This window comes from Peromyscus californicus, unplaced genomic scaffold (assembly GCF_007827085.1).
Source record: "Peromyscus californicus insignis strain IS unplaced genomic scaffold, ASM782708v3 Scaffold_2__1_contigs__length_46816999, whole genome shotgun sequence".
Lineage (NCBI taxonomy): Eukaryota > Metazoa > Chordata > Mammalia > Rodentia > Cricetidae > Peromyscus > Peromyscus californicus.
Genome location: NW_026294540.1, coordinates 20660617 through 20684530, shown reverse-complemented (window position 1 = coordinate 20684530; position 23914 = coordinate 20660617). Strand labels below are relative to the sequence as shown.

Sequence of the window (23914 nt, the reverse complement as noted above, 5' to 3'; positions counted from 1 at the left end):
ATCTTATTGATATGTGTTCATCTCTCACTGCCCTTCATCCAAACACTGAACTTTATCATAGATACGGTGTGTTGTCACACATTCATGCCTTCTGCTGTGATGGTCCACAGCTAGAGGGTACTGAGGCAAACAACCATGGCCTAAACCCTCCAAAACTATGAGCCAAAGTTTATTAGAATAAGTGTGTTAGTCTCAGTTACACAAAAGTAACTAACAAAACCTCTAGCAAACCTTCTTGCCACCTCTCAGGGCCCCCAAGGGCCTCCTCCTTCTCAAACACATACATACATACACACACACACACACACACACACACACACACACACACACACACACACACACACCGAGCTCCAACCACAGTGTCTTTGCCTCCATTTTAAGTACTAGCATCCCCTAAAAGTCTTTAGAAAACTCTTGCCTCCATTTTAAGTACTAGCATCCCCTATAAGGCTTTAGAAAACTCTTATCTAGAACATCAGTGTTCAGGGACTTGGAGTGTAGTCCAGTCAGTAAAGTACTTGCCTAGCATGCATAACAGGTATGGTTTATGCAACGCACACTTACAATCCCAGTGGTTGAGAGGCAGAGTAAAAAGGACCAGAAGTTCGAGGTCATCCTTGGCTACATAGCACATAACAAATTTGAAGTTAGTATAGGATACACGAGACCCCGTCTCAAAAATTAAGTAATTGATTGATTGATTGATTGATTGCTGAGATAGTGCAGTCAATGAAGGGCCCTGTCATCTTGCAAGCATGAGGAGAAGAGTCTGATCCCTAACATCCACATAAAAAGCCAAGTATGGTGGCCCGGATTTATAATCCCAGTGCTGGGGTGGTGGAGATGAGCCAATTCCTGGGGTTCACTGGCCAGCCAGCCTAGCCTAACCAGCATGCTCCAGGCAAGTGAGAGAGTCTGTCTCAAAAACCAAAGGGACAGCTCCTGAGTAATGACACTTGACATTGTTCTCTGGCCACACACACACACACACACTCAGAGAGAGAGAGAAAGAGAGAGAGAAAGAGACAGAGAGAGACAGAGAGACAGAGAGACAGAGACAGAGATCCAACGTCCAGACCCAGTCCTTCCATTAACAATCCAAGGATGAGTCGGAGATGCCCACTGCCTTGTCTTACTACAGCATCCTGTGTTACACACTCTCCCCTGAAACCAGCTTCCTAAGAGACGCTCCATGTTGCAGCATCCTTGTTAGGTCTGATGAGTTCAGTAGCACTGAGCAAACCCTGCGCAGTACCCAGCGTGGGGACCATGGAAGTGCCTGGGGTCCCATGGGGGAAGGGGACACACAAAGAGGAAAAATAAGAGCGGCCTTTCAAGGGGCTACTTGAACTGATGACACCAACCTAGCAACCAAAGGCAGCTTAGCAACGGGGCAAGAAGAAGTTGAGTTCCTTTAGCCTCTTGCTGGGGAGGAGCATAAGGCCACGGGGCAGTTTGTGGGACCTGTTTACGGAGAGACTGTCAAAGCTATTCAGAACAGGGGTGGGAGGGAGAACGAGAGAGAGAGAAAAGTGCCCTTTGAATTTCCATTGCTTTGAGAGTCAGCAATTTAATGACTCACACATTCTAGACCCCTGCTTTGTCTACACATTTTCATTTCAAAATATGAAAAACACTTTGTTTGGAAGATTGGTTATTTTTAGCTTCTATATCAACAGTGCACATCCACTTCTCCCCAGAGAGAACAGCTTCCTCCAGATTGGCCCACAGCACCACCCTAGAAGTGGGGCTGTTTACTTTGCAGTATCTTGACAAAACTACGTGGGCATCTCTCTGTCCCATTTTTCGGGGGGTGGCCAACGGCACGACTGACCACCCGGGGAATCACTCAGGACCAGTTCTCTGATAGTCAGCTTTGTCAACTTGACACAGCCTAGCGTTGCCTGGGAAGAGTCTCAGTGAGGGGCTTGTTAGTTGGTCTGTGGAATTGCTGTGGGAAGATCCAACCTACCATGGGCAGCTCCATTCCCTAGGCCGAGGTCCTGAATGGTGTGAGCATGGAGAAATCATGTTTGCACCCATTCTTCTCTGCTCTTGACTGTGGATATACTGTGACTACTTGAAGATGGTTGATGTTGTCAACGAAGATGAACTATAAACCTAGGACTGTGAGCTGAAATAAGTCCTTTTCCTCTAAGTAGTTTTTGGTCAGGGTATTTTAACACAGCAACGTAAATGGCCAGATCCACTGGCATGGACAGAAATGGAAGAACATTCTTTCGGCCTCCATATCAAGCCGCCTTCTCAAGCACCCTTACAAATCGGGACAGCTAGCTCTCCACGGGCTCACCCTTGCAAATGGCCGCAGGTTCAATCTCAACAGAACAACTTAGTATTGGCCTTGGAGGTACACAGCTACAATTCCAGCACTCAGGAGAAAGAGGCAGGAGGATCACGGGATTTATATCAGCCTGGGATCCAAAGGAAAACAATTTAAAAGGAGGGAGGGTGGGCAGGAAAGAACTTACCATATTTAAGGTGGGAAAACCCACATCGTCTACAGGTCGCCCCATCAAAAAGATTGAGGTCCCAGACTGAATAAAAAAAGAGTTTGAAATGACAACTACCGTTTATCTCACACTCTTCCTAAGTGTGGGTGCCATGTGAGCAGACACCCCAAAGTCCCGCCAATATGCCTTCCCCACCATGGTGGGCCGTAGCGCCGCAAATCACAAGTTGAAATAATCGTTTCTCCCTGAAGTTGCCCTTTGTTGGGCTTTGGTCGCGGGCATGGCAAAAGCCACTAAACACCTGGCCACGCTTCTCAAGCAGCCATTCTGAGCCCATTCTTAGACACAAGCTGCCCTCTGGTTCAGAGTCCTCAGGAGGGCTCACCCTGCATGTCAAGATGCTCTTGACCAGGAGTTAGTCAGCTCCTGCCCTTGAGTGGTCTTGGAGAAGGTTCTGGAATCTAGATAGAGTCTTGCAAGACCCCGTGCCTGAGCCTCTATGCTTCCGTTCCCACAATTCTGGGGAAACATGATGGAGAAATCAAGGAGTGCATCACCAAAAATATTTCCACTCCCACCCCCATAAGCCTAAGTTCAATCCCTCCACCAAGAACACTTTCCACCTCTAATAGGAGCTGGGATGGAGAGGGCAAGAGACTGCGTGACCAACAGCCTTAGAGAGAGAATCTCAGAACCGACCAATTTCAAGAACTTACTAACCTTTGATGCTGGTATCACACAGATCTAGAACTCCCTTCTACACAAAACCAGCCAGGCATGGAAGGATTCCAGGGCAAAGAAAAAGAGTAAGATCAAAACCCAGGGAGTCCCGTGGCTTGGTAACATATCGGGCCCACATCCTGAACCGACCTCTTCTATACACAGGGGGGAGGCAAGGAAGAACAGAAAGGAGGAGACAGAGGAGGGAGTGGAGGAGGAGGAGCAGGAGGAGGGAAAGGAAGAAGCAGAGGAGGGGGTTTAAAAAAAGGAGGCGGAGAAAGAGAGACAGGAGGAGGAGGGAGTGGCGGAATGGCAGAGAAGGAGGTGGAGGAGAAAAGAGAGGGAAAGAGAAAAAGAAGGAGGACGGGGAAGGGAGGACAGTTTGGAGGGGAGGAGGGGGAGGGGAGAAGGGAAGAAGAGGAGGGGAGAAGGGGAGGGGAGGAGGGGGAAGAGAGGGGAGAAGGGGAATAGAGGAGGGGGAGGAAAGGAGGGGAAGGAGAGGAGGGGGAGAAGAGGAAGGGGAAGAGGAGAGGAGGAGACCATAGTTGTCCTCAGAGAGACTTGGATAGGAATTCTGGGTTCTCCTTCGACTCTATGACCTCAGGTCAGTTACTCAGTATTTGTTAATACTTTTCTCCTGTAAAAATGCTCTTACACAGCTAGGCCTGGTGATGCAGACCCCATAGTCCAGCTACTTGGGAGACTGAAGCAGGGGGATTTCAAGTTCGAGGACTATTTGGGGTACTGCGTGGGTTTAAGGCAAGGCTGAGCAACTTAATGAAACCATGTCTCAAAATAAGAAAAATGAGTTGGAATATAGTATGGTGAGAGAGCACCTGCCTAGAATCCCCCAGTGAGGGGCTGGGGGTGTGACTCAGTGGTAGAGCACCTGCCTAGAACACCCCAGTGAGGGGCTGGAGATTTGGCTCAGTGGTAGAGCACTTCCCCCAAATCCCCTAATAAGGACCTATACAGTGCTAATCTAATACATACAAGATCCTAGGTTCAATCTCCAGTACTCTTCACACACACACACACACACACACACACACACACACACACACACACACACAGGATTTAAAAGATCCTCGTGGAAATATTTTGAGAATTAATTAAAATGACCTATGTAAAGGTTCCATTTTCATGCTGTCACTTGCTCTGCATTCTGCAAGTTACATCTGTTTCGAAACTCACACCCTCTCAAACCCGGTACTGATAGTGACTTTGCAACCACACCCTCTTGCCTTGAGCGTGAATCTCAAATGGAGTCCATGGAAACCCACCTCCTCCAGAATCCATATAAATATAATCCATATGATCTCTGCCTCCTGCTGAGAGCTCATCCTTGGGGACGCGCCCCCCTCCCCCATGGACTGACTTTTCATAGGCTCTCCTCTCTCTCCTGGGCATCACAACTCTCAGACCCCACCCCACTCCCCTACCTGGGAGTTGCAAAGCAATCTAGGTCCAGGGATTTGGGGTTGGGGGGAAGACTTGCCAGGTGGGGAAGTCAGGGGCTTGGCTTCTCCGTGGCTCCTCTCCCCCTTCGGGGGTTTCTTGGTCCCCCTTTGTCTCATTCTCAGGCTTCCCATCTCCAGGTTGCTCGGGCAGCCGCATCAGGGGTCCAGAGTGATGTGGTCAGAGATTTGGGGGCACATCAAAGGAACATCAGCGAAGATATTGAGACTCTGTAAGGAGTTGACAGAAACTTACTGCCGGAAACAATGCTGAGCAATTATTTACTCAAAGTCAGTTGCCTAAATAATTCACACCTGCCCTTCCATGTTTACACAGGACAATGGTAGATACAACCGTGGCACAAGAAATATAATTATAGTCCTGACAGATGTTTAGTTATTAATAAGGGCTCAATGTCACCAGAGAGTATTATATAACAAACGGATCTGCGCCTCTGGAAGCAACTCTAATCTTTCTAGGTACTTTTCCATTCACACCCTTGGGCATTGCCGAAGCAATATAAAATGAACAACAGCAGACACCAACTGGAGGGCTACTTGCAAAAGAGCCCAGCACTTCACACAGAGAATTTGCACTAAGGGTGGAGCTCAATGGCAGACGCTTGCCCAGCATCGGTGAAACCCTGGGTTCCATCCCTACCACCCCTGTTTTTCCCAGTCAAGGAGAAAGTGTTGCCAGGCTTGGTGGAACATGTCCAAAATCTCAGCTACTTGGGGGGTTGTAAGTTGTAAGTTCAAGGCCAGCTTGAGCTACAGAATAAGACTGTTTCAAAAATAGAACATTTTTTTTTAAAGTAGCAGTAAGATGACTCAGCAGATAAAGACGCGCTAACTCTGCACCTTGAGTTCAAGCCTTAGAATCCACATAACAGTGGAGAGAAAGAACAGACTCCATGAAGTTGTCCTTTGACCTTTGCATGCACTCCATGGCATGCATGCACCCACACACACAAATCATGCATGCATACATGTACATCATGCACATATATAATAATAAATAATAATTTTTAGATAAAAAGAGAGCTGGAGGTATAACTAAGTGGTTGGGCTGGAAAGTCCCAAAGAATGGGACCTTAGGGAGCTCTTTCAGAGAAGAAACTTCTCAAGTTCAGATTACTAAGCAAGATATGTGTGGTCTTACACACACACACACACATACACACACACACACACACACACACACACACACACACACACACACACACACACACACCAGCACTGGTCTTTAGACATTGTGTTTGTCGTGTGTTTCACCACTGATAAATGCTTAGGGAAACCCACTTAAATGGGAATAGTTTATTTTGGCTCACGGCTTCAGTGGTATCAGTCTGTGATGCTTGGTTTGTTGCTTCCGGCCCCTGTTGTAAAGTAGAACATCATGGCAGGTGGTGATGGAGCAAAGCTGCTCACCCCATGGTGGCCAGGAAGCAGAGAGAGAAGCAGGAAGTGGCCAGGGATATGGTATGTCCTTCACAAACCAACCCCTAGTGATGCACTTCTTCAGCTAACCACCACCCCCTTAAAGGCTCACTCCTTCCCAATAATGTCATCAGATTATGACTCTACCATTGGGATAATACATTCATAAAAATCAAAGTCTTCAGAAATTGATCATCTCCAAAAAAAAAAAAATCTCACCTCTGAACACTACTGCACTAGGAACCAAGCCTTCAACATGTGAGGTTTTGGAGAGAAACTTCACAGCCAAACCATAACACAGTGCTATATAACAATTTCCTCTGGGCTGAAACAGTCCATCCTGGAGGGAAACTCCTTAAGACTCAGGAAGTTAAACAACCCAAACATCTCAGGAAGTCTCTGAAACTTAGCAGATTCACAAAGCTGTTTGATCCTAGTTAGCTTTAACTTTCAACCTCACACAGCCTAGGGTCACCCAAGAAGGAAATTTCAGTTGAGAGATTTCCCAGATGAGGTTGGCCTGTGGGCATGTTTGTAGAAGATCATATTGATTGTTAATTGATTGGAGAAGGACCAAGCCCACTGTGGGCAGCACCATTCCCTGGGCTGGTGGTCCTGGGCTATGAAAGTTAGCTGAGCTGGGGCAAACAGCAAACAGCATTCCTCCATGGTTTCTGCTTCTGGTTCCTGCTTAAGTTACTGCCCAGATTTCATTCGATAATGAACTGTGATCTGGATTACAAGCCAAATTAACCCTTTGCTCCCTGAAGTTTTGGTCAGCGTGTTCCATCACAAAAACAGAAAGGAAACATCTCCCTCTCCCTCCCCAAATTATTGAAGCAGTTAGAACTGCTGAGAAGAGGAGACTGTCCAACCTGTTGAGCTGCCTACAAGTCATGCAGTGAGCTTCCAGGAGTTGTCGCCCATGCTGGGTGGCCTTTCACTGACGCAACGGTCTCTGAGTCACCCATACTCCTGTAAGCAATATGTTCACTGTTTCACCATGTTGGCCTTTGGTAGTTTGGTGACTTTGGTCTGTTATCAGTCCCTTATCTGGAATGAATAGACCTTTGTACATGTCTCCCTAGGAATGGTGTCCCACCACGGGCACACACACGACAACACCAAGTCTCAGACACACAGTCACAATACACACCAGCATGGATCTTCAGACACACACACAAACACGATGGATTTCAGATGCCCACATGTGTCTGTACACGTTCAACAGCCTCCATCTCTGGGCACACGTTCAGAGCACGGTGCTTTTGGTTCACACTCACACACTCGTACAACAGCATTAGTCCTTGGCGACGAACCCCTACTTACATCCATGTCACCTCAGACCTGAATTCAACCTCCTCTCCTCTGACTTTCACATACCAGGTACTCTTATACCCCCACGCGGCACCCCCACAGCTGACGCCACTGCACACGCTGTCCCCACCTGCACAGTGCCACACCACTCTCTCACATGCCCCTGTGACTCACTGATTCACATGCGCTGACACCCACTCCCCACGCAAGAGGCATGCATGCATCTAGACTCTCTCGGTCGCCTCCCGTCATCTCGTGAAGTTCAACAGGAAAAACAAATTTTCCATGTGCTGACAGTAGACATTTTTGAAAAGTGACATTTTATTTTCAAATATGGCTTTAGTTGCCAAGGGAGAGCTAGCACCCTGAGAGCTGTGAGTGGTGGGAAAGACAGAGTCCCGAAGATTTCCAGTTGGCTCCCTCAGGCAAAATCCTTCCCTGTCAGGCTCCCCGCGGCAGAGTGGCCACCGGGAAAGTGCTGTTAATGGTAATGGAGCTGCGGACCTGGACATAGAACCGTTGGGAGCTCTTTGCCAGGCTGTCCAAGCTCATGGGCACCGGGCTTGTGATCTCAATCCACTTAATGGTTTGGAGCTTGCCCATGTTCCTCAGGAACACAGCCTCAGAAGAGACAGTTCCCCAAATGGAACAATTGCTCCTGCAGCTCAGGGAGCCTTAGGTGTCCAAGAAGCTCCAAGCCAGGAGGCCCAAGACAGAGCAAAATCCACCAGCCAGAAGCCACGCCACTACAATTCCCCTCTTGCTGCCTGCTCCAAGAACAGCGCTGGGGAAATGGCTCAGTCAGTAAGCACAGTGTTTGCCATACAAGCATGAAGACCCAGGTTCAATCCCCAGAACCCAAACTTAAAAAGCTGGACATGGGCTGGAGAGATGGCTTAGCAGTTAAGAACACAGGCTGCTCATCCAGAGGACCTGAGTTCAATTCCCAGCATCCACATGGTAGATAACAACCACCTGTAACTCCAGATCAAGGGGATCACCACCCTCTTCTGACCTCTGTAGGCACACACTGTGTGCGTACAGTGTACCAACAAACAAGCACATATATACAACTAAAAAAAAATTAATATGGTCATGGTGATGTACACTGGTAACCGCAGTACTGGGGAAACAGAAATGAGAGGGTCCCAGGAGTTCACTGGTCTATTCGGTGAGGTTCAGGTTTAGTGAGAAAGCCTGTCTCAAAGAACAAGGGCAGGCTAGCAAGATGGCTCGGAGAGGAGAGATGCTTGTGTATGGGCCTGACAACCTGAGTTCAAACCCTGAGTCTCACAAGGTGGAAGAGAGGACAACTCCCAAGGGTTGTCTTTTGACCTCCCATGGTTGGCATGCATGCTTGAACTCTCTCTGTCTCTTTGTCTTTGTCTCTGTCTCTCTGTCTCTCTCTGTCTCTGTCTCTGTCTCTCTCTCACACACACACACATGTGCATGCATGTGCACAAGATGTATGCACACACAGAGAATAAATAAATTAATCAATTAAAAAAAACACACACAAGGCAGGTCGAGCATGTTGGTGCACACCTTTAATCCCACCACTCAGGAGGCAGAGGCAGGCGGATCTCTGTGAGTTCAAGGCCAGCCTGGTCTACAGAGCGAGCTCCAGGACAGTCAGCGCTACATAATAGAGAGACCCTGTCTCAAAAAAACAACAAAACAAAACAAGCAAACAAAAATACACAGGGTGGACAGAACCTGAGGAACGCCACCCAGGGTTATTCTCTGACTGCCATATTTGCATGCATACATATGCTCCCATTGTGTGTTTCTTCCTTTCTTGTTGCTTCAATAAAATACCCTGACAAAATAACTTAGAGGAGAAAGGGTTTATTTTGGCTCAAGATTCCAGAGGGACACAGTCCATCATGGTGGGGAAGGCATGGTGACAGGAGCGATGTGGTACTTTGAATGTCACTGGCACCCATAAGCTCATAGGGAAAGACACTATTAGGAGGTGTGGTTTTGTTGGACTGGTGTGGCCTTGTTGGAGGAAGTGTGTCACTGTGGAGGCGGGCTTTGAGATCTCATATATGCTCAAGCCACACCCAGTGAGTCAGACCACTTCCGGTTGCCTGTTGGTCAAGATGTGGGACTCTCAGCTACTTCTCCAGCACCATTTCTGCCTGCACGCCACTGTGTTGCACCATGATGATAATGGACTAAACCTCTGAAAATGTAAGCCACCCCAATTAAATGTTTTTCCTTTATAAGCATTGGCGTGGTCATGGCATCTCTTTACAGCAATAGAAACCCTAACTAAGACAGGCAGGAAGTTGACTGGTTGCATTGAAACCATATGCAGGAAGCAGAGAGAGAAAAGGAAATGGAATCAGGTTATGAAACCCCCAATTCTGCCCCCAGTGAGGTACTTCCTTCAGAAGGCTCTGCCTCCTAAAGGTTCTGTTAGTTTCCCAGATAGTGTTCAAACATATGGGCCTGTGTAGTACATTTCTCATTCAAACCACAACAGAGAGAGATGGAAACAGAGACAGACAGAGAGATACAGAGAAAGAGAGACAGAAAGAATGGTAAAGGCCAAGACACCCCTCACAGTTCAGGACTGACCACCCATGAGTACCAAGTGAAACACCCAGCATGGGCCTCTGGAAAGAATGGAAGACAGACCTCCAATCCCCTCCCCCATCTAACTAGCTGCTTCTCCTAAGCCCTGAGGGGCCTCATGTACTTTGGGGGACCTACAGTTGATTCCTAATGGAAATGGTTCGGTCCCCCCAAATTACCAGTGACCTCATTTCCTGATGAGATTTCTGAGGACAACTCACTCCAGGATTTATCCTGGAAGTCCATCTGTCAACTTCCCGTATCATCTCCTGGAAGAGGAGCAGGTGTTTGTGCCCAAATCCTCAAGTTTGAGTTCTGTGATAATGGCGGAGTGCCCATTATCATTCTTTTTAGCTCCTTGCTCCAAGAACTTATCCACCCACTTCCTGAAGCACCTAAAACATCTCCGGATACATTGGCCAGCCTTGCAAGATGAGTGGGTGTTGTTCGAAACCACACACACCCCCAAATGACATTATATTGGGTCTGCCCCTCAGGAACTTTATCAGCCCTATCACTTGTGGGTGTGTGTATCACTCTTTGACCTTAATTTTTCTTTTAAATTTTAAAAATTATACACACACACACACACACACACACACACACACACACACACATACACATGTGTCCCAGGGATTCAGCTCAGGTCGTTAGACTTGCCAGCAGTCACCTTCATCCACCAAGCCATCTTGCTGGCCCTCCACCTTATATTTTGAGGCAGGTATTTTACTAAAACTAGAACTCCCCACTTAGGTTAGAGGTTGGCTGTCCAACAAGTCCCAGGGACTAACCTGTCTCCACCTCCCCAGCACTCACCAGGATTACAGACCACACCACAGCACCCAGATGTTGACATGGGTTCTGGGCATCTGAACTCCAGATGTTTACATGGGTTCTGAACTCTAACCTGCACCTCAAGAATAAGCTCCTACTGTCAGTCTTTCCATGCATGCTTTGTTGACACCCATAGGAGGCCTACCCCTTCCTGAAAGGAGACAGAGAAGTGGATGGGGAGGGAGTAAGATGGGAGTCGGGGGAGGGAACAGGAGGAGAGAAGGGAGGGGAAACTGTGGTCGGTATATAAAATAAATGGGAAAAATTAATAAATAAAAACCAGGGTATGTTGACCCAGTGCCTCCAAGGACAGTGAGATAATATAAAGACACCACAAGTCAAAGTATGGGGTAATGGGAAACTGTCTCAAATAGGAAGCCACAACTCATAGTCTATTGACTATGGCTGGGAAGGAAGCTAGCCCGGCAATGTGATATCCAAAGAGAAACTGAAAACCCAGACTCCCAGACTTGTCAAAACAACAGACAGCTGGCTTCATTAAATCCTGCCAATAAAGACCTTAACGCTTTAAGAGTCTCCGGGAGAAAACAAGAGTAAATCCAGGCATAGTGGCACACACCTGGGATCGCAGCTCTCAAGAGGTGGAGGCAGGAGGATCAGGAATTCTAGGTCATCCTCAGCTATAATGAGTTCGAAAATAGCCTGGATTACATGAGAATCTGTCTCAAACAATTGATAGATAGATGAATAGATGATAGGTAGGTAGATAGATAGATAGATAGATAGATAGATAGATAGATAGATAGATGATATGTCTTAGTTAGGATTTTTATTACTGTGAAGAGACACCATGACCACAGCAACTCTTATAAAGAAAAACATTTAATGGGGTGGCCTACTGTTCAGAGGTTTCATCTATTATTCTCATGGTGGGAGATGGCAGTGTGCAGGAAGACATGATGCTGGAGCCTAGAGTCTTACATCTTGATCAGCAGGCAACAGGAAGTAAACTGAGACACTGAGGGTGGCTTGAGCACAGATGAGACCTCAAAGCCCTCCTTCATAGTGACACACTTCCTCCAACAAGGCCATACCTACTCCGACAAAGCCACACCTCCTAATAGTGCCACTCCCCTTTGGGGGTCATTTTATTTCAAACTATCACATGATAGATGATAGATAGATAGATAGATAGATAGATAGATAGATAGATAGATAGATAGATGGATAGATGGATAGATGGACAGATGGACAGATGATTAGTTGATAGATGACAGGTGATTATGGATAGATGTGGATGAATGAATGGTAGATGATCAACAGATAAATAGCTATTAGATGATTGCCAGATAGATAGACAGACAGACAGATAGATAGATACTAATTAGATTGTTTAAATAAGTGAATACATTACTAACTAAATATAAGTTCTGCTGTGGGATGGTCTGTATGTCAAATTGCTCTGATTGGTCAATAAATAAAACACTGATTGGCCAGTGGCCAGGCAGGAAGTATAGGCGGGACTAACAGAGAGGAGAACAGAGAAAACAGGAAGGCGGAGGGAGTCACTGCCAGCTGCCACCATGACAAGCAGCATGTAAAGACGCCGGTAAGCCACAAGCCATGTGACAAGGTATAGATTTATGGAAATGGATTAATTTAAGCTATAAGAACAGTTAGCAAGGAGCCTGCCACGGCCATACAGTTTGTAAGCAATATAAGTCTCCGTGTTTACTTGGTTGGGTCTGAGCAGCTGTGGGACTGATGGGTGACAGAGATTTGTCCTGACTGTGGGCAAGGCAGGAAAACTCTAGCTACAAAGTTCCATTTCTATCTACATAGCAGGGTTGCTTCTACTGAAGTTGACCATTGACGATGACCTCAGCCCCTCCTCCCAAACTGGTGATATGTCTAGTCAACCCCTGTACTACTGATATACAGCCAGCTCCTGGCTGGGCTGTTATAGGGTTACCCAGCACCAGAATGTTACAGAGAACTGAGGCCAATGCCTGGACCCAGGGCAGGTCAGCAGGAATAAGGTGTCCTTAGCCAAAACATACTTTGGGTACCAACCAGTTTAGCTGTCAGAAGGAGGGCTAGCTTCCTGGAGTTTCCCAGGACTCAGAGTCTCCCCAACCCCATCCCTAGGAAACTAGGGGACAATTTGAGTATAGCTGGAGGGCTCCCAGCTGGGGCCTAACTAAACAGGGCTAATAGACATTTTTGTTTCCTCCCCACCCCACCCCGTTTCCTTCCCTTCTCCTCTCTCTCCTGTCACTGTCCCTTCCTCCTTCCCTGACAGTGGCTCACTCATCCTGCCCTGGAACACTCTATGCAGCTCAGGCTGGTGCTCAATCTTCCAGCTTCAGCATCCCCAGACCTGGGATCACAGGCCGGTGTCACCATAGCCCACCTCCCCACTCCCTCTTTACATCCCAAGCAACAGGAAAATGAAGCTGGGGAAAGCACCCCGAGCTTGTGTGGCCCGACCTGAGTCAGGGCATCGAGAACAGATGTGACTCTAAACCAAAAGTGACCAGGAAATCCATTTTGAGCCTGCAGCCGCCATCCCAACACTCACACAGCAGCTCCCTTGGTTACCAGCCAGGCTCTTTCACCCTCTCAGGCGCCTGAGCGACTACTTAATCAGGCATTGTGCGTTTGAATGTATTCATTATATTCTAATATGATTATGTCCAATCCAGTAGACTGAAACAGATTCATCCAGATGTGTAATTAGTCTCTAAATGCCGATTATTCTTGGTGTCAACTTGGCAGGGACTTTGAGAACGGAGAAGCATTCACGCTCCTTGTTTATTAGCCATGCTTGGGGTGGGGCTCATCCATGCATCAGGGGTCAGGGTCATCTATGGAGCCCTGGAACCCACAGGCACATTCATAGTGACCCCCAGGTCTCCTGTCACTGCTTCCCTGCTCCCGGTCTTTGAGAAGGGGCTTTGGGAGGTGGGGGTGACTGGCACCCTCTGGGGCTCTGGAGAATGGTGTAGCCTCTACACTCACATGGTACTCACAGGGTTGTTAGCCATACAGTTACCCTGAGGGAGCATCTTCCCCAACCTGGCTCTCTGCTTGCACAACAATCCCCCTCAAGTCTACAATATCCTTCTGTGGGGACTAGATCTTCAAGTCAGCCCTACTGGATGGGACTTCCGGTAGTTCAAGCTTTTATGTCGCAAGTTGTCACTATGAAGTTTTTTTCCCAATTTTTAAATTATATTTATTTATCTGTGTGCCTGGGGTTGGGAGGGGCACATGCCACCACGTGCATGTGGCAGTCACAGGACAATTTGTGACAACTGGTTCTTTCCTTCCACCATGTGGTCCTGGGGACTGGACTCAGCTCACCAGCCTGGGTAGCAAGCACCTTTACCCACTGAGCCATCCTGTCAGTCTGCCCAGGGAGCATCGTGCAAGAGGGGGTGAAAAGATTCCAGGAGCTAGAAGTGCTGGAGGATCCAGTGGAAACAATGTTCTCTGAACATCCCAGGACTGCCCCACACAGGAGTTCACAGAAGCTGCAGTTGCCTGCAAAAGACCTTCGATAGGTCAAGCCAGCGAGAGACCCTGTCTACAAAATAAGGTGGAACGGTGGTAAGACAGTTCACCAGGTAAAGGCACTTGCCTCCAAGCCTCACAACCTGAGTTTGATTCCTGGGACCCACATGATGGCCGGAGAGACCCAACTCCTTGCAAGTTGTCCCCTGAACTCCACATTCACACTGTGGCACATGCATGCCCCTCGATGCACAAGAAATAAATAAAATGTAATACAGGAAACAATTATTTAAGGTAAATGGATTGAAGAAAACCCCCGATGTCAGTTTCTGGCCTGCACACGCTCACGTAAATACATGCGCGCATACCTTCACAAACATGTACACGAGCATGTAGAATACACGCACGTGCAGAGAGGGCCCTGCAGGACTGAGCTCTGGTGACTTTAGGGAATTGCTTGTTACCCCACTGAGCAGTCTCCAAGCAGCTACTTAGATCAAGTTCACCTTGGCCTTTGGCTCTACAATGGTGCTCAGTGGTGCTCTGCACTGACCCCTGGTGTTCACGGCTCAAACTGCAGCACACTGTGCAGGCTCATCACTACCCCGGGGTCTGTCCTGACTCCTAGGGTACCGTTCAGTTTTCTGCTTCCATCTTGCTGTCTGCAGAGCCTTCCTTTTACTAAAGCATAAGACAGAACAGAAGCAGTACCTTAGTAAAACCCTCTCATGATTTTTCATTTCCTGCCTGCCACCCCAGCAGCTTCTGACACCATCCACTGTTCACACTGTGTGGCCCCTGAATAGCTTCAACCAGCTCATGAATACCTCAGCATCCATGGATTGTATGCATGTACTGGGGTATTTGTGTCCAAGCCATGCACATCACCTGTCTTTCAGATCACATACAGCCAAAATCAGACTCTCCCATCTCCCAAGTCTCAGCTAAGCACACACCCAGCCTCTCTCAACTCCCAGGACTCGGTCTGGTGCACACTTGGTTACCTCGCAGGCCTCCACTCAGTATATACTTAGGTTCTCCCATCTCCCAGGCCTCAGCTCAAGGCACACAAGGCCTCCGTAGTCTGCCAGATCTCAGTTAAGGGCATAGGCAGCCTCTCTAGCCTTCCAGCACATCTATCTCCTGTCTCTCAGGCTTTAGTTCTGCACATACCTGGCCTCTCTCACCTCTCAATCTTCAATGTCACCTCCTTTTAGAGGCAATTTCCAGTCCCTGAGTTCCAGGGTAACTTTCTGCACACAACTTCCACATACTCTGCCCTCCCGTCAAAGCATTTATCACTATCTAAAATGAGCATATCCATTCATCTCATTATCACTTGCTAAGCCTTAAAATATCATAGTAGCTCCTATTTGACCAACTCTCCTGCAAATGACAGCCATAAATTCTGCACAGTATATAAAAGACAATGTTCCCAAAGCCAAGGAGGTATGGCCAGAAGGGGGAGGAAATGGAGGGAGGTGATGTGTGCAAAAGAGGGTGGTAACTGTTCAGAGGCTTCCTGGTCTATGGCTTTTGCCTGAGGGCAGTGAGAATTCTGGCTTTGGACAATCAGAATTCAGAGTTGGGGCTGCAGGTGGCTCAGTAGTTAAAAGCACTCGCTGCTTTTGCAAAGGACCAGTTTGGTTCACAGAAAAAAATGCAGGGTTTACAACCACCTATAACTCCAGATCCAAGGGGCCCCAAATCCTTTTCTGGCCTCCTTAGGCATGTGTGTGTATGCACGTGCATACACACACACACACACACACACACACACACACACACACACACACACACACAAAAATAAAATGAATCTGTTTTTAAAAGAATTCAGAGTTGAAAACAACACCAGAAACTATAAAGTGTGGAGACATGCTAGGAACTGTCACCATCTTGGCAGGAATTGATGACAGTTTCCCCACCCTACCCCCACCCCCACCCCACAGTGTATGTGTACATTCACATGTATATAGACACAGGTGTGTGTGTGCACGTGCATGCTGAGGCCCACAGTTAATACTCACTGTCTTCCACAATTGCTCTTCACATTCTTGATTTGCTTATTTACTTGCTTATTCTATTCTTTAAACATTTATTTATTGTGTGTGAAAGGAAAAGCATGCACGTGCATGTATTTGGTTCATGTGTGAAGGTCAGAGGACAACTTGATGGAGTAGTTCTCTCCTTCCACCATGTGGGTCCTGGGGATCGAACTCAGGACATCAGGCTTGGCAGCAAGCACCTTTACCCACTAAGCCACTTCCTAGCCCTCCATCTTATTCACTGAAGCAGGGTCTCTCACTTGAACCTGTGATGGATAACGTTATGCTGTAAGTTTAAATCACTGTGCTTAAGAGATCTATAAAACCAAAATGCCTCTAACCTATAGGCCCCACTTGACCAAGGACAGATAACTTCCTGGAATACTGGGGGCTGTTGATAACAAATCATGTGGTTCCACTTCTGTAAACAAGCTTGATTGCCCCAAAGATCACAGGATGTGTGCTTGATTACTCGTAGGCAGGAAGTACGTCAGGATTGTGCTTGCCTCTGATTGCACAAAAGCAGGAAGCATATAGCCTTGTGAGTTTTGCCTTTATAAAGCCCCTGACTAATGTAATTCAGAGCCATACTCTCAGCACGAGTCTCGGGTACGGACCTGGCCAGTATCTATGGTCCTGGCCAATATTTAATAAATCCTCTTATTTATTAAAATGTATTTATTGTCAGAATGGTGAATATCTGAATGACCCCAGACCTATAGCAAGCCCAGAGCTGCCAAATTCTACTAGTCTAGCTAGCCAGCTTATTCTGGGGAAGCCCCTACCTCTGCCTTCCAAGTGCTGGAGTGATGGGTGGGCAAGCACACCTGCCTGCCATGTATGTAGATTCTCAGGATCTGAACTCTAGTCTCCATGCAGGTACTTTATCCACCTATCCACCTCCCCAGCTGCAGGAATAAAAATATCCTAGAGACACATATCCCTCCTCTTGGCTATCAGAGTATTAAGGCAATAGCCCTACCCCCCACCCCCAATTTTCAATTTCTCCAAGAGTTTCATTCTCCAGCCAGAAGGGGTAACTCATCTCCCAGAAGGAGATGTCACAGAGTTCTCTTACTTGTCAGATCACCTTGCAGGAGAAACTGGAGCTTAGACAATGATGGGACCACAGTTTGAGCAGGACTGTTTAACGATGCATATTTCTCTCCTTCCTCTCTCTCTCTCTCTCTCTCTCTCTCTCTCTCTCTCTCTCTCTCTCAATTTAATGTGTGTCTGTATATGGTTATGTGCACATGTGAATGCAGGTACCAGAAGAGGCCAGAAGAGGGCATTGTATCCTCTGGAGCTGGAGTTACAGATAACTGCGAACTGCCTGATGTGGGTCCTGGGAACCAAACTCAGGTCCTCTACAAGAGCACTCTTAACCATTGTCTTGTTCTTTAAACTGAAATCTCATGTCAGGACCCCAAAGATGGACTTGGGGAGGTGGGAGGGAGTGTCCCTGGACCTCTTTGTTCCTCTTCCCAATGTGTCCACATTGAATAAATCTCCCCGTCTCTGCTTTTCACCATGACTTGTTTGTTTAATTGACTTACTGAGGTCCAGTGGGGAGGTCAACTCTTTGCAGCTGACAGAGTCCTGGCTCTGTCTCTCATGACTCAAGGAAACCCAACACACAAATTAATACTTCTCAGACACACCCCGCAGAACCCAGAGTCTACACAACATAGCCCCAATCCACAAAGTCCAGGGATCAAAACAAAATTTCTGTGTGCAAAAAGAAGGAAGGAAGGAAGGAAGGAAGGAAGGAAGGAAGGAAGGAAGGAAGGAAGGAAGGAAGGAGAGAGGGAGACAGACAGAGACAGAGACAGAGACAGACAGACAGACACAGACAGCAAGAAGATATAGACTGGTAAAGGCACTTGGCACTGGTCTGAGTTTGTTCCCTGGTACCCACATGGTGAAAAGAGAGAACAGGCTCTCACAAGTTGTCATCTGACCTCCACATGTCATCACACACACACACACACACACACACACACACACACACACACACACACACACACACAAATAAACGGATAAGTAAATAAATGTTTAAAAATTAATCAGATTCTAATTCTCTCGTTTTGTTTCTTTCTTGAGGCAATGTCTCATATAGCCCAGGTTGACCCTGAACTTCCTATGTAGCCAAGGAATGCCTTGATTTCCTGCTCCATCACCCTCAACCTCCTGAGTACTTGGGATTACATACAGGCATGCCCCTACCACACCTGGTTTATGTGGTTCTGGGAAACAAACCCGGGGCTTTGTTCACATTAGGCAAGTGCCCTACAAATTGAGCTACATCCCTAACCCAAGGGACCCAAATGTTCCAGAGGACTTTCTCAGCCTGCTATAGTCAACAACCTGCAGAGCATAGGCCACAACCAATCAAAATGGATGCAGTCAGGCGCCTGCAAATCATCTGGGATGCTAGCACTCAGGAGGTAACCTGGTGCTGGCTGCACCCCAAACAGCCTCCTGTTCCAGAAGGTGTTCCAGTCACCTCTTCAGTTTGCATAACCCAGCTCTAGTACCACCTCCTTCCCACCAACTGTTAAAGCATATGGGCTGTATCCAACCAGCAGTCCTGGGCAACTGCCCTGCAAATTCTGTCAGGAAGAATTACCTCAGAATCCATTGCTGGGTGCTCACCCTGCTGGGAGAACAGCTACCTATGGAGCTAAGTCCCTCTATATGAACAATAACTCGAAATCCATTAGCAGTAACAGCGATCCCTTTCTTCAAGTAATATCTTTATTGAAAGTTTATTTTATATTTTTAATTTTTAAAAGTATAGGGTTATAGGTTATAATATAGGTTATTATTATTATCTCACTATGTTACCCTGGCTGGCCTCAATGTAGATTATGCAGGCCTAGAACTCACAGAGGTCTGCCTGTCTCTGCTTCCTGGGTGCAGGTATTAAATGCATGCACCACCACACCCAGCAAGATTTATCTTATTTTAAATTATGTGTCTGTGTAGGGTTATGTTCACATGTGTGTGCAGTGCCCACAGAGTCCAGAAGATGGCACTAGATTCCTGGAGCTGGAGTTACAAGAAGATGTGAGCTGCCTGACATGGGTGCTGGGAATTGAACTCAGGTCCTCTGCAAGAGTAGTAAGCATTCTTAACCACTGAGATCTCTCTCCAGCTCCTCAAACAATAGCTGATTATGACCCTCAATGAGGAAAAAAAAAATGACATAGTAAAAATGTAGGGCTTAAAATACCTGCCTGATCAATGCACCCCAATTCTTCACCATACCCCTGACACACATATATGTGTTCATATACATGCATGAGCACACATACATGCATCAAAATATTACAGCAACCTCTGAGGCCATTCCTCTGGGTCACCCTGGACAGGCAGCCTGGCACAGGAAATCTGAGTTCTCATTAAGATTAATTCCGACCTAGTGCTGAGGAATTAACTCCATCAGCAAAGTGTTCAAGATGACTCAGTGGGGAAAAGCACTTGTGCAAGCATGAAGACCCAAGTTCAAATCCACAGCACCCACTTAAAAAGCCAAAGGTGGCCGTGCACATGTCTATAACCCCAGTAACATGGAGCATAAGGACAGGAGGATCCCTGGGACTTGCTGGTCATCAGCCTCGCTCTAAGTTCAGGGAGAGACTCTGCCTCAAGGGAATGAGGCAAAGTTGTAGAACAGGACACCAAGTATCCTCCTCTGGCCTCAGCATATGTGACCAGAGGCACACAAAACTGCAAACATGCATGTGCATATACTACATATACTACACACACACACACACACACACACACACACACACACACACACACAGAGAGAGAGAGAGAGAGCCAGATGTGGTAGTGTACTGCTATGGGATGTTCTCTATGCTGTGAATGTATTGCTATGATTGATTGATAAATAAAACGCTGATTGGCCAGTAGCCAGGCAGGAAGTATAGGCAGGACAAAGAGGGAGGAGAATTCTGGGAAGTGGAAGGCTGAAGCAGAGAGACGCTACCAGCCACCATAATGAGAAGCAACATGTTAAGATACCAGTAAGCCACGAGCCACGTGGGAACTTATAGATTTATAGAAATGGGTTAATTTAAGATATAAGAACAGTTAGCAAGAAGCCTGCCACGGTCATACAGTTTATAAGTAATATAAGTCTCTGTGTGTTTATTTGGTTGGGTCTAAGCGGCTTCGGGACTGTCAGGTAAGAGAGATTTGTCCTGACCGTGGACCAGGAAGGACCAGAAAAACTCTAGCTACAGTGTACACTTGCAATTCCAGAACTGGGGAGGCAGAGACAGGCAGATCCTTTGGGGCAGTTGACCAGACAGCCCAGCCTACTAGACAAGCTCCAAGCCAGTTAGCGAGAGAGACCCTGTATCTCAAGGGATAGGTATACAACACCTGAGGAATGACATGTGAGACTGTCCTCTGGCCTCCCCATGCACGTGCATATACGTGCATGCATGCACACACACACCTGCACATACTTCTGTAGGCATAAACACCTCTGTACATGCAAAAGAGTAACTCAAATCTACAGAGAATATTTAGGGATCAAACTCTCCCCAATCATCCCTTGCTGTGGATGTGAACCTTAAACATCACCCCCAACCCCTGCAAAACCTGGTCCCTACCTATGACATGATTGGCTCCTGGCAGGAGGAAATTAGGTTATGTGGGGAGGGGTGCTTTTGAAGAGGATACTGTAATTCTCATGTACTCGCTTTCTCCTCTCTCTCTCTCTCTCTCTCTCCCTCTCTCTCTCTCTGCCCCTTTCTTTCTTCTTTCTCAATCCTACCCAAAGGCACCACAAGGAAGGCAGCTGGACTCCACCAGACCCTCCCTATCACAATGTTTGAGGTGGGCTCAAAAGAATGAGTCTAACTGACCATAGATGGAGTGCTCTGAAGCCATGAGCCGAAGTAAGTCGCCCCCTTTTAAGGTGTCCACCTCAGTTATTTTGTCACAACCATGAAGAGGTGGCCGACACATCTCTCTGCCTTGACAAATGCCACAGAGGCAGCCCTGTCAGACTCCCTGCCAGGTGACCCAGAGGGAAACTTGGGACACAGCTGTTGTGTTCTGCCCTCCACACGGAGAATTCACGCAGGGCATTTTTCTCTGTCTCCAGAATCAGAAATAACTGTGACTCTTGTAACCTGAAGTTCCCAGGGGAGGAAAAAAAAAAAAAGTCACACTTATGCTAAAGATCCTACAAGGCTGAATGGCTAATCAGGACTTTGTGGTTGTGCAAAGTTGGAATGTTGGCGGTCCAGAGTCCAACTATTTCGGGCTATCTTCAGCCCCCTTGAATAATCTTTCAACCACCAGCTAAGTCTTTGGAAAGCATTCTCTTAGCAGACCCTCAGCTTCCACCAACCCATAAGCTAAGAATACCATCAGATGTGCCAGTTAGGTGGCTCAACCATAGTAGAGGCCATGGTCACGAAAGCCTGGTGACCAGTGTCTGACCCCCACTGCCCATGTAAAGGTGGAAGGAGAGAATCAATTCCACAAAGTTATCCTCTGACCTCTGCATGTGTGCCGTGACTCATAGACACACATGAATACACACATGAATACACACACACACACACACACACACACACACACACAGAGTCATCATCATCATCATAATAAATAAACAAAAATTTTAAAGATCAACAGATAACATTTGAGGTTTTAGCAGAGACTTCCCAGTTTTGCTACCACCTGCCTAACTGATTGATGCTCTCACAAATATCTTTAGAAAATGCCTTGATTTATAACTTTCTTTTGTTCTGTGATGACAGAAACCCATGCAACCATTCCACAGAGGAGTATGTTATTCAGGGCAAGTAGACTCCACATGCCCAAGCCACAGTCGCACATGTTTGCCTCAGATTAAACTCTCTTACTCTCTCGGAGGGGAGAGCAGTGTTCTGCAGTGATCCTGAGCCTGGGATTTTACTTCCTAAACGGTGAAGCTGCAGAAGGAGCTCCCTCTGTGCTGGCAGAAAGAGAAAGGTCCGGGTTATCCCAGAGTCTACTTCCAACCAACACCATTCCTGGCTTCCCGGGTCTTTGTTTTCTCTTTGCTTATTGTCTTTGTCCACCTATTTACATAATCGTTTAATTGTGCCTCCCAATTCAATATGCATCTTTGTGAGCCGCCTCCATTCTGGAACAAGGCGAAGACACCTAAGAGGAGCCCAAATCCCCATAGCTCGCAGTGCGCGCAGCTGTATTGAGTTAGCCCTTCCGGGGTCCTCTTTAGCAATCGCCGCCTATGACAGCAGCAATTCCACTCTCATTTAGAACTAGGAAATCTGCCTAGCCGGAGAGATGGTGCCTATGAAACTAACAAAATTCCACTTTGTTAAGCATTCATGTAATCTTGTTAGCCTCTGGGTTCACAGCACAGCACTCCCAAGGGGCACAAGAAAGAAATGAAGCCATCACTGTGTCTGGACCAAGCATTTGTTAATCTTCCTGCCGTACCTGTGGGCACTCCTCTGGTTCAAGGGCAGCAAAAGAAAACCTCAGTAGGTTGGCCAAGGTCACTGGAGCTTTCGATGTCTTAAGCTCCCATGGGTACAACTGTGTTTTCCTCTAACCTGGGGACTAAGAGGGAGAAAGGAATTGTGTCGCCCGGAAGTTGCAGAAACACAGATTCTCAGAGCTAGGTGCAGTGGTACACCTGTAATCCTAGCACCTGGGAGGCTAGGACCAGAGAGCCCAGTTCAACCTGGGCTACATACACATCAAGACCATGATGGTTGGTATTGGTTGTCACTTTGACAGGATCTGGACTCACCCAGGAGACACATCAGGACGTGACTGTAAAGGACTTTCTAGATTGGATTAATTGAGGGTGGAAGATCCACCTTAAACGTGGATGGCTCCATGGCTGGAGTCCTGGACTGAATACAAAGGAGAAAGCAAGTTAAGTACCAGCATCCATCTCTCTCTCTGCCTCCTGACTTCAGATGCAATTTGGCATACACCCTCAGATGTTTGACGCCATGTCTTCCCCCATGGACTACATCCCTTGAACTGAGAGCCAGAGTAAACCTTTCCTCCCTTAAGTAACTTCTGTCAAAAGTTTTGACACCACAACTAATAAAAGTAACGAATGGAGACGCTGTCTCAAACAAAGAAAAACAACAGCATTAAAAAGATGTGTGTCTGTCTTCCCTCACAGATGGCAGACTGTGATCCCACTGATGACCCCACTGTGCAAACAAGAGGAGCATAATACGTCCAGGTAAGCAAGTACTCCACTCTCCTGCTCTTCTTGGGATACACAATGCACTCAGAAGTCAAGATGTGAACAAGCCAAAGGGCCGGGGTGTGGCTCGGTAGTAAACCCCTTGCCTAGCATGGGCAAGGTTCTAAGTTTTATATCCAGCATGGTAAATAAACAAACAGATCAATCAAACAGGCTGACGGAGAGACAATCCCAGAGGGCATTCGAGTTAGGCTGGAGAAATGGCTCATTGGTAAAATGCTTCCCTCAAAAGCACGAAGACCTGAATTCAACTTCCAGAACCAATGTATAAAGAGCCAGGCATTGCTATGGGATGGTCCTTCTGTA

The 23914-nt window shown here is 47.2% G+C and overlaps 2 protein-coding genes across 2 annotated transcripts in view; both read right to left on the bottom strand.

The window, feature by feature from the left end:
• Caln1 (calneuron 1) overlaps positions 1–4808 on the bottom strand; it is a 425484-nt gene extending 420676 nt beyond the window's left edge. The window contains exon 1 of the mRNA XM_052755582.1: positions 4690–4808. Within this exon, the coding sequence (XP_052611542.1) occupies positions 4690–4808 (119 nt within the window). The remainder of the gene's footprint in view (positions 1–4689) is intronic.
• LOC128121113 (S-adenosyl-L-methionine-dependent tRNA 4-demethylwyosine synthase TYW1) overlaps positions 4769–23914 on the bottom strand; it is a 168880-nt gene continuing 149734 nt past the window's right edge. Inside the window, exon 16 of the mRNA XM_052755580.1 lies at positions 4769–4879. Within this exon, the coding sequence (XP_052611540.1) occupies positions 4808–4879 (72 nt within the window). The 3' untranslated portion in view covers positions 4769–4807. The remainder of the gene's footprint in view (positions 4880–23914) is intronic.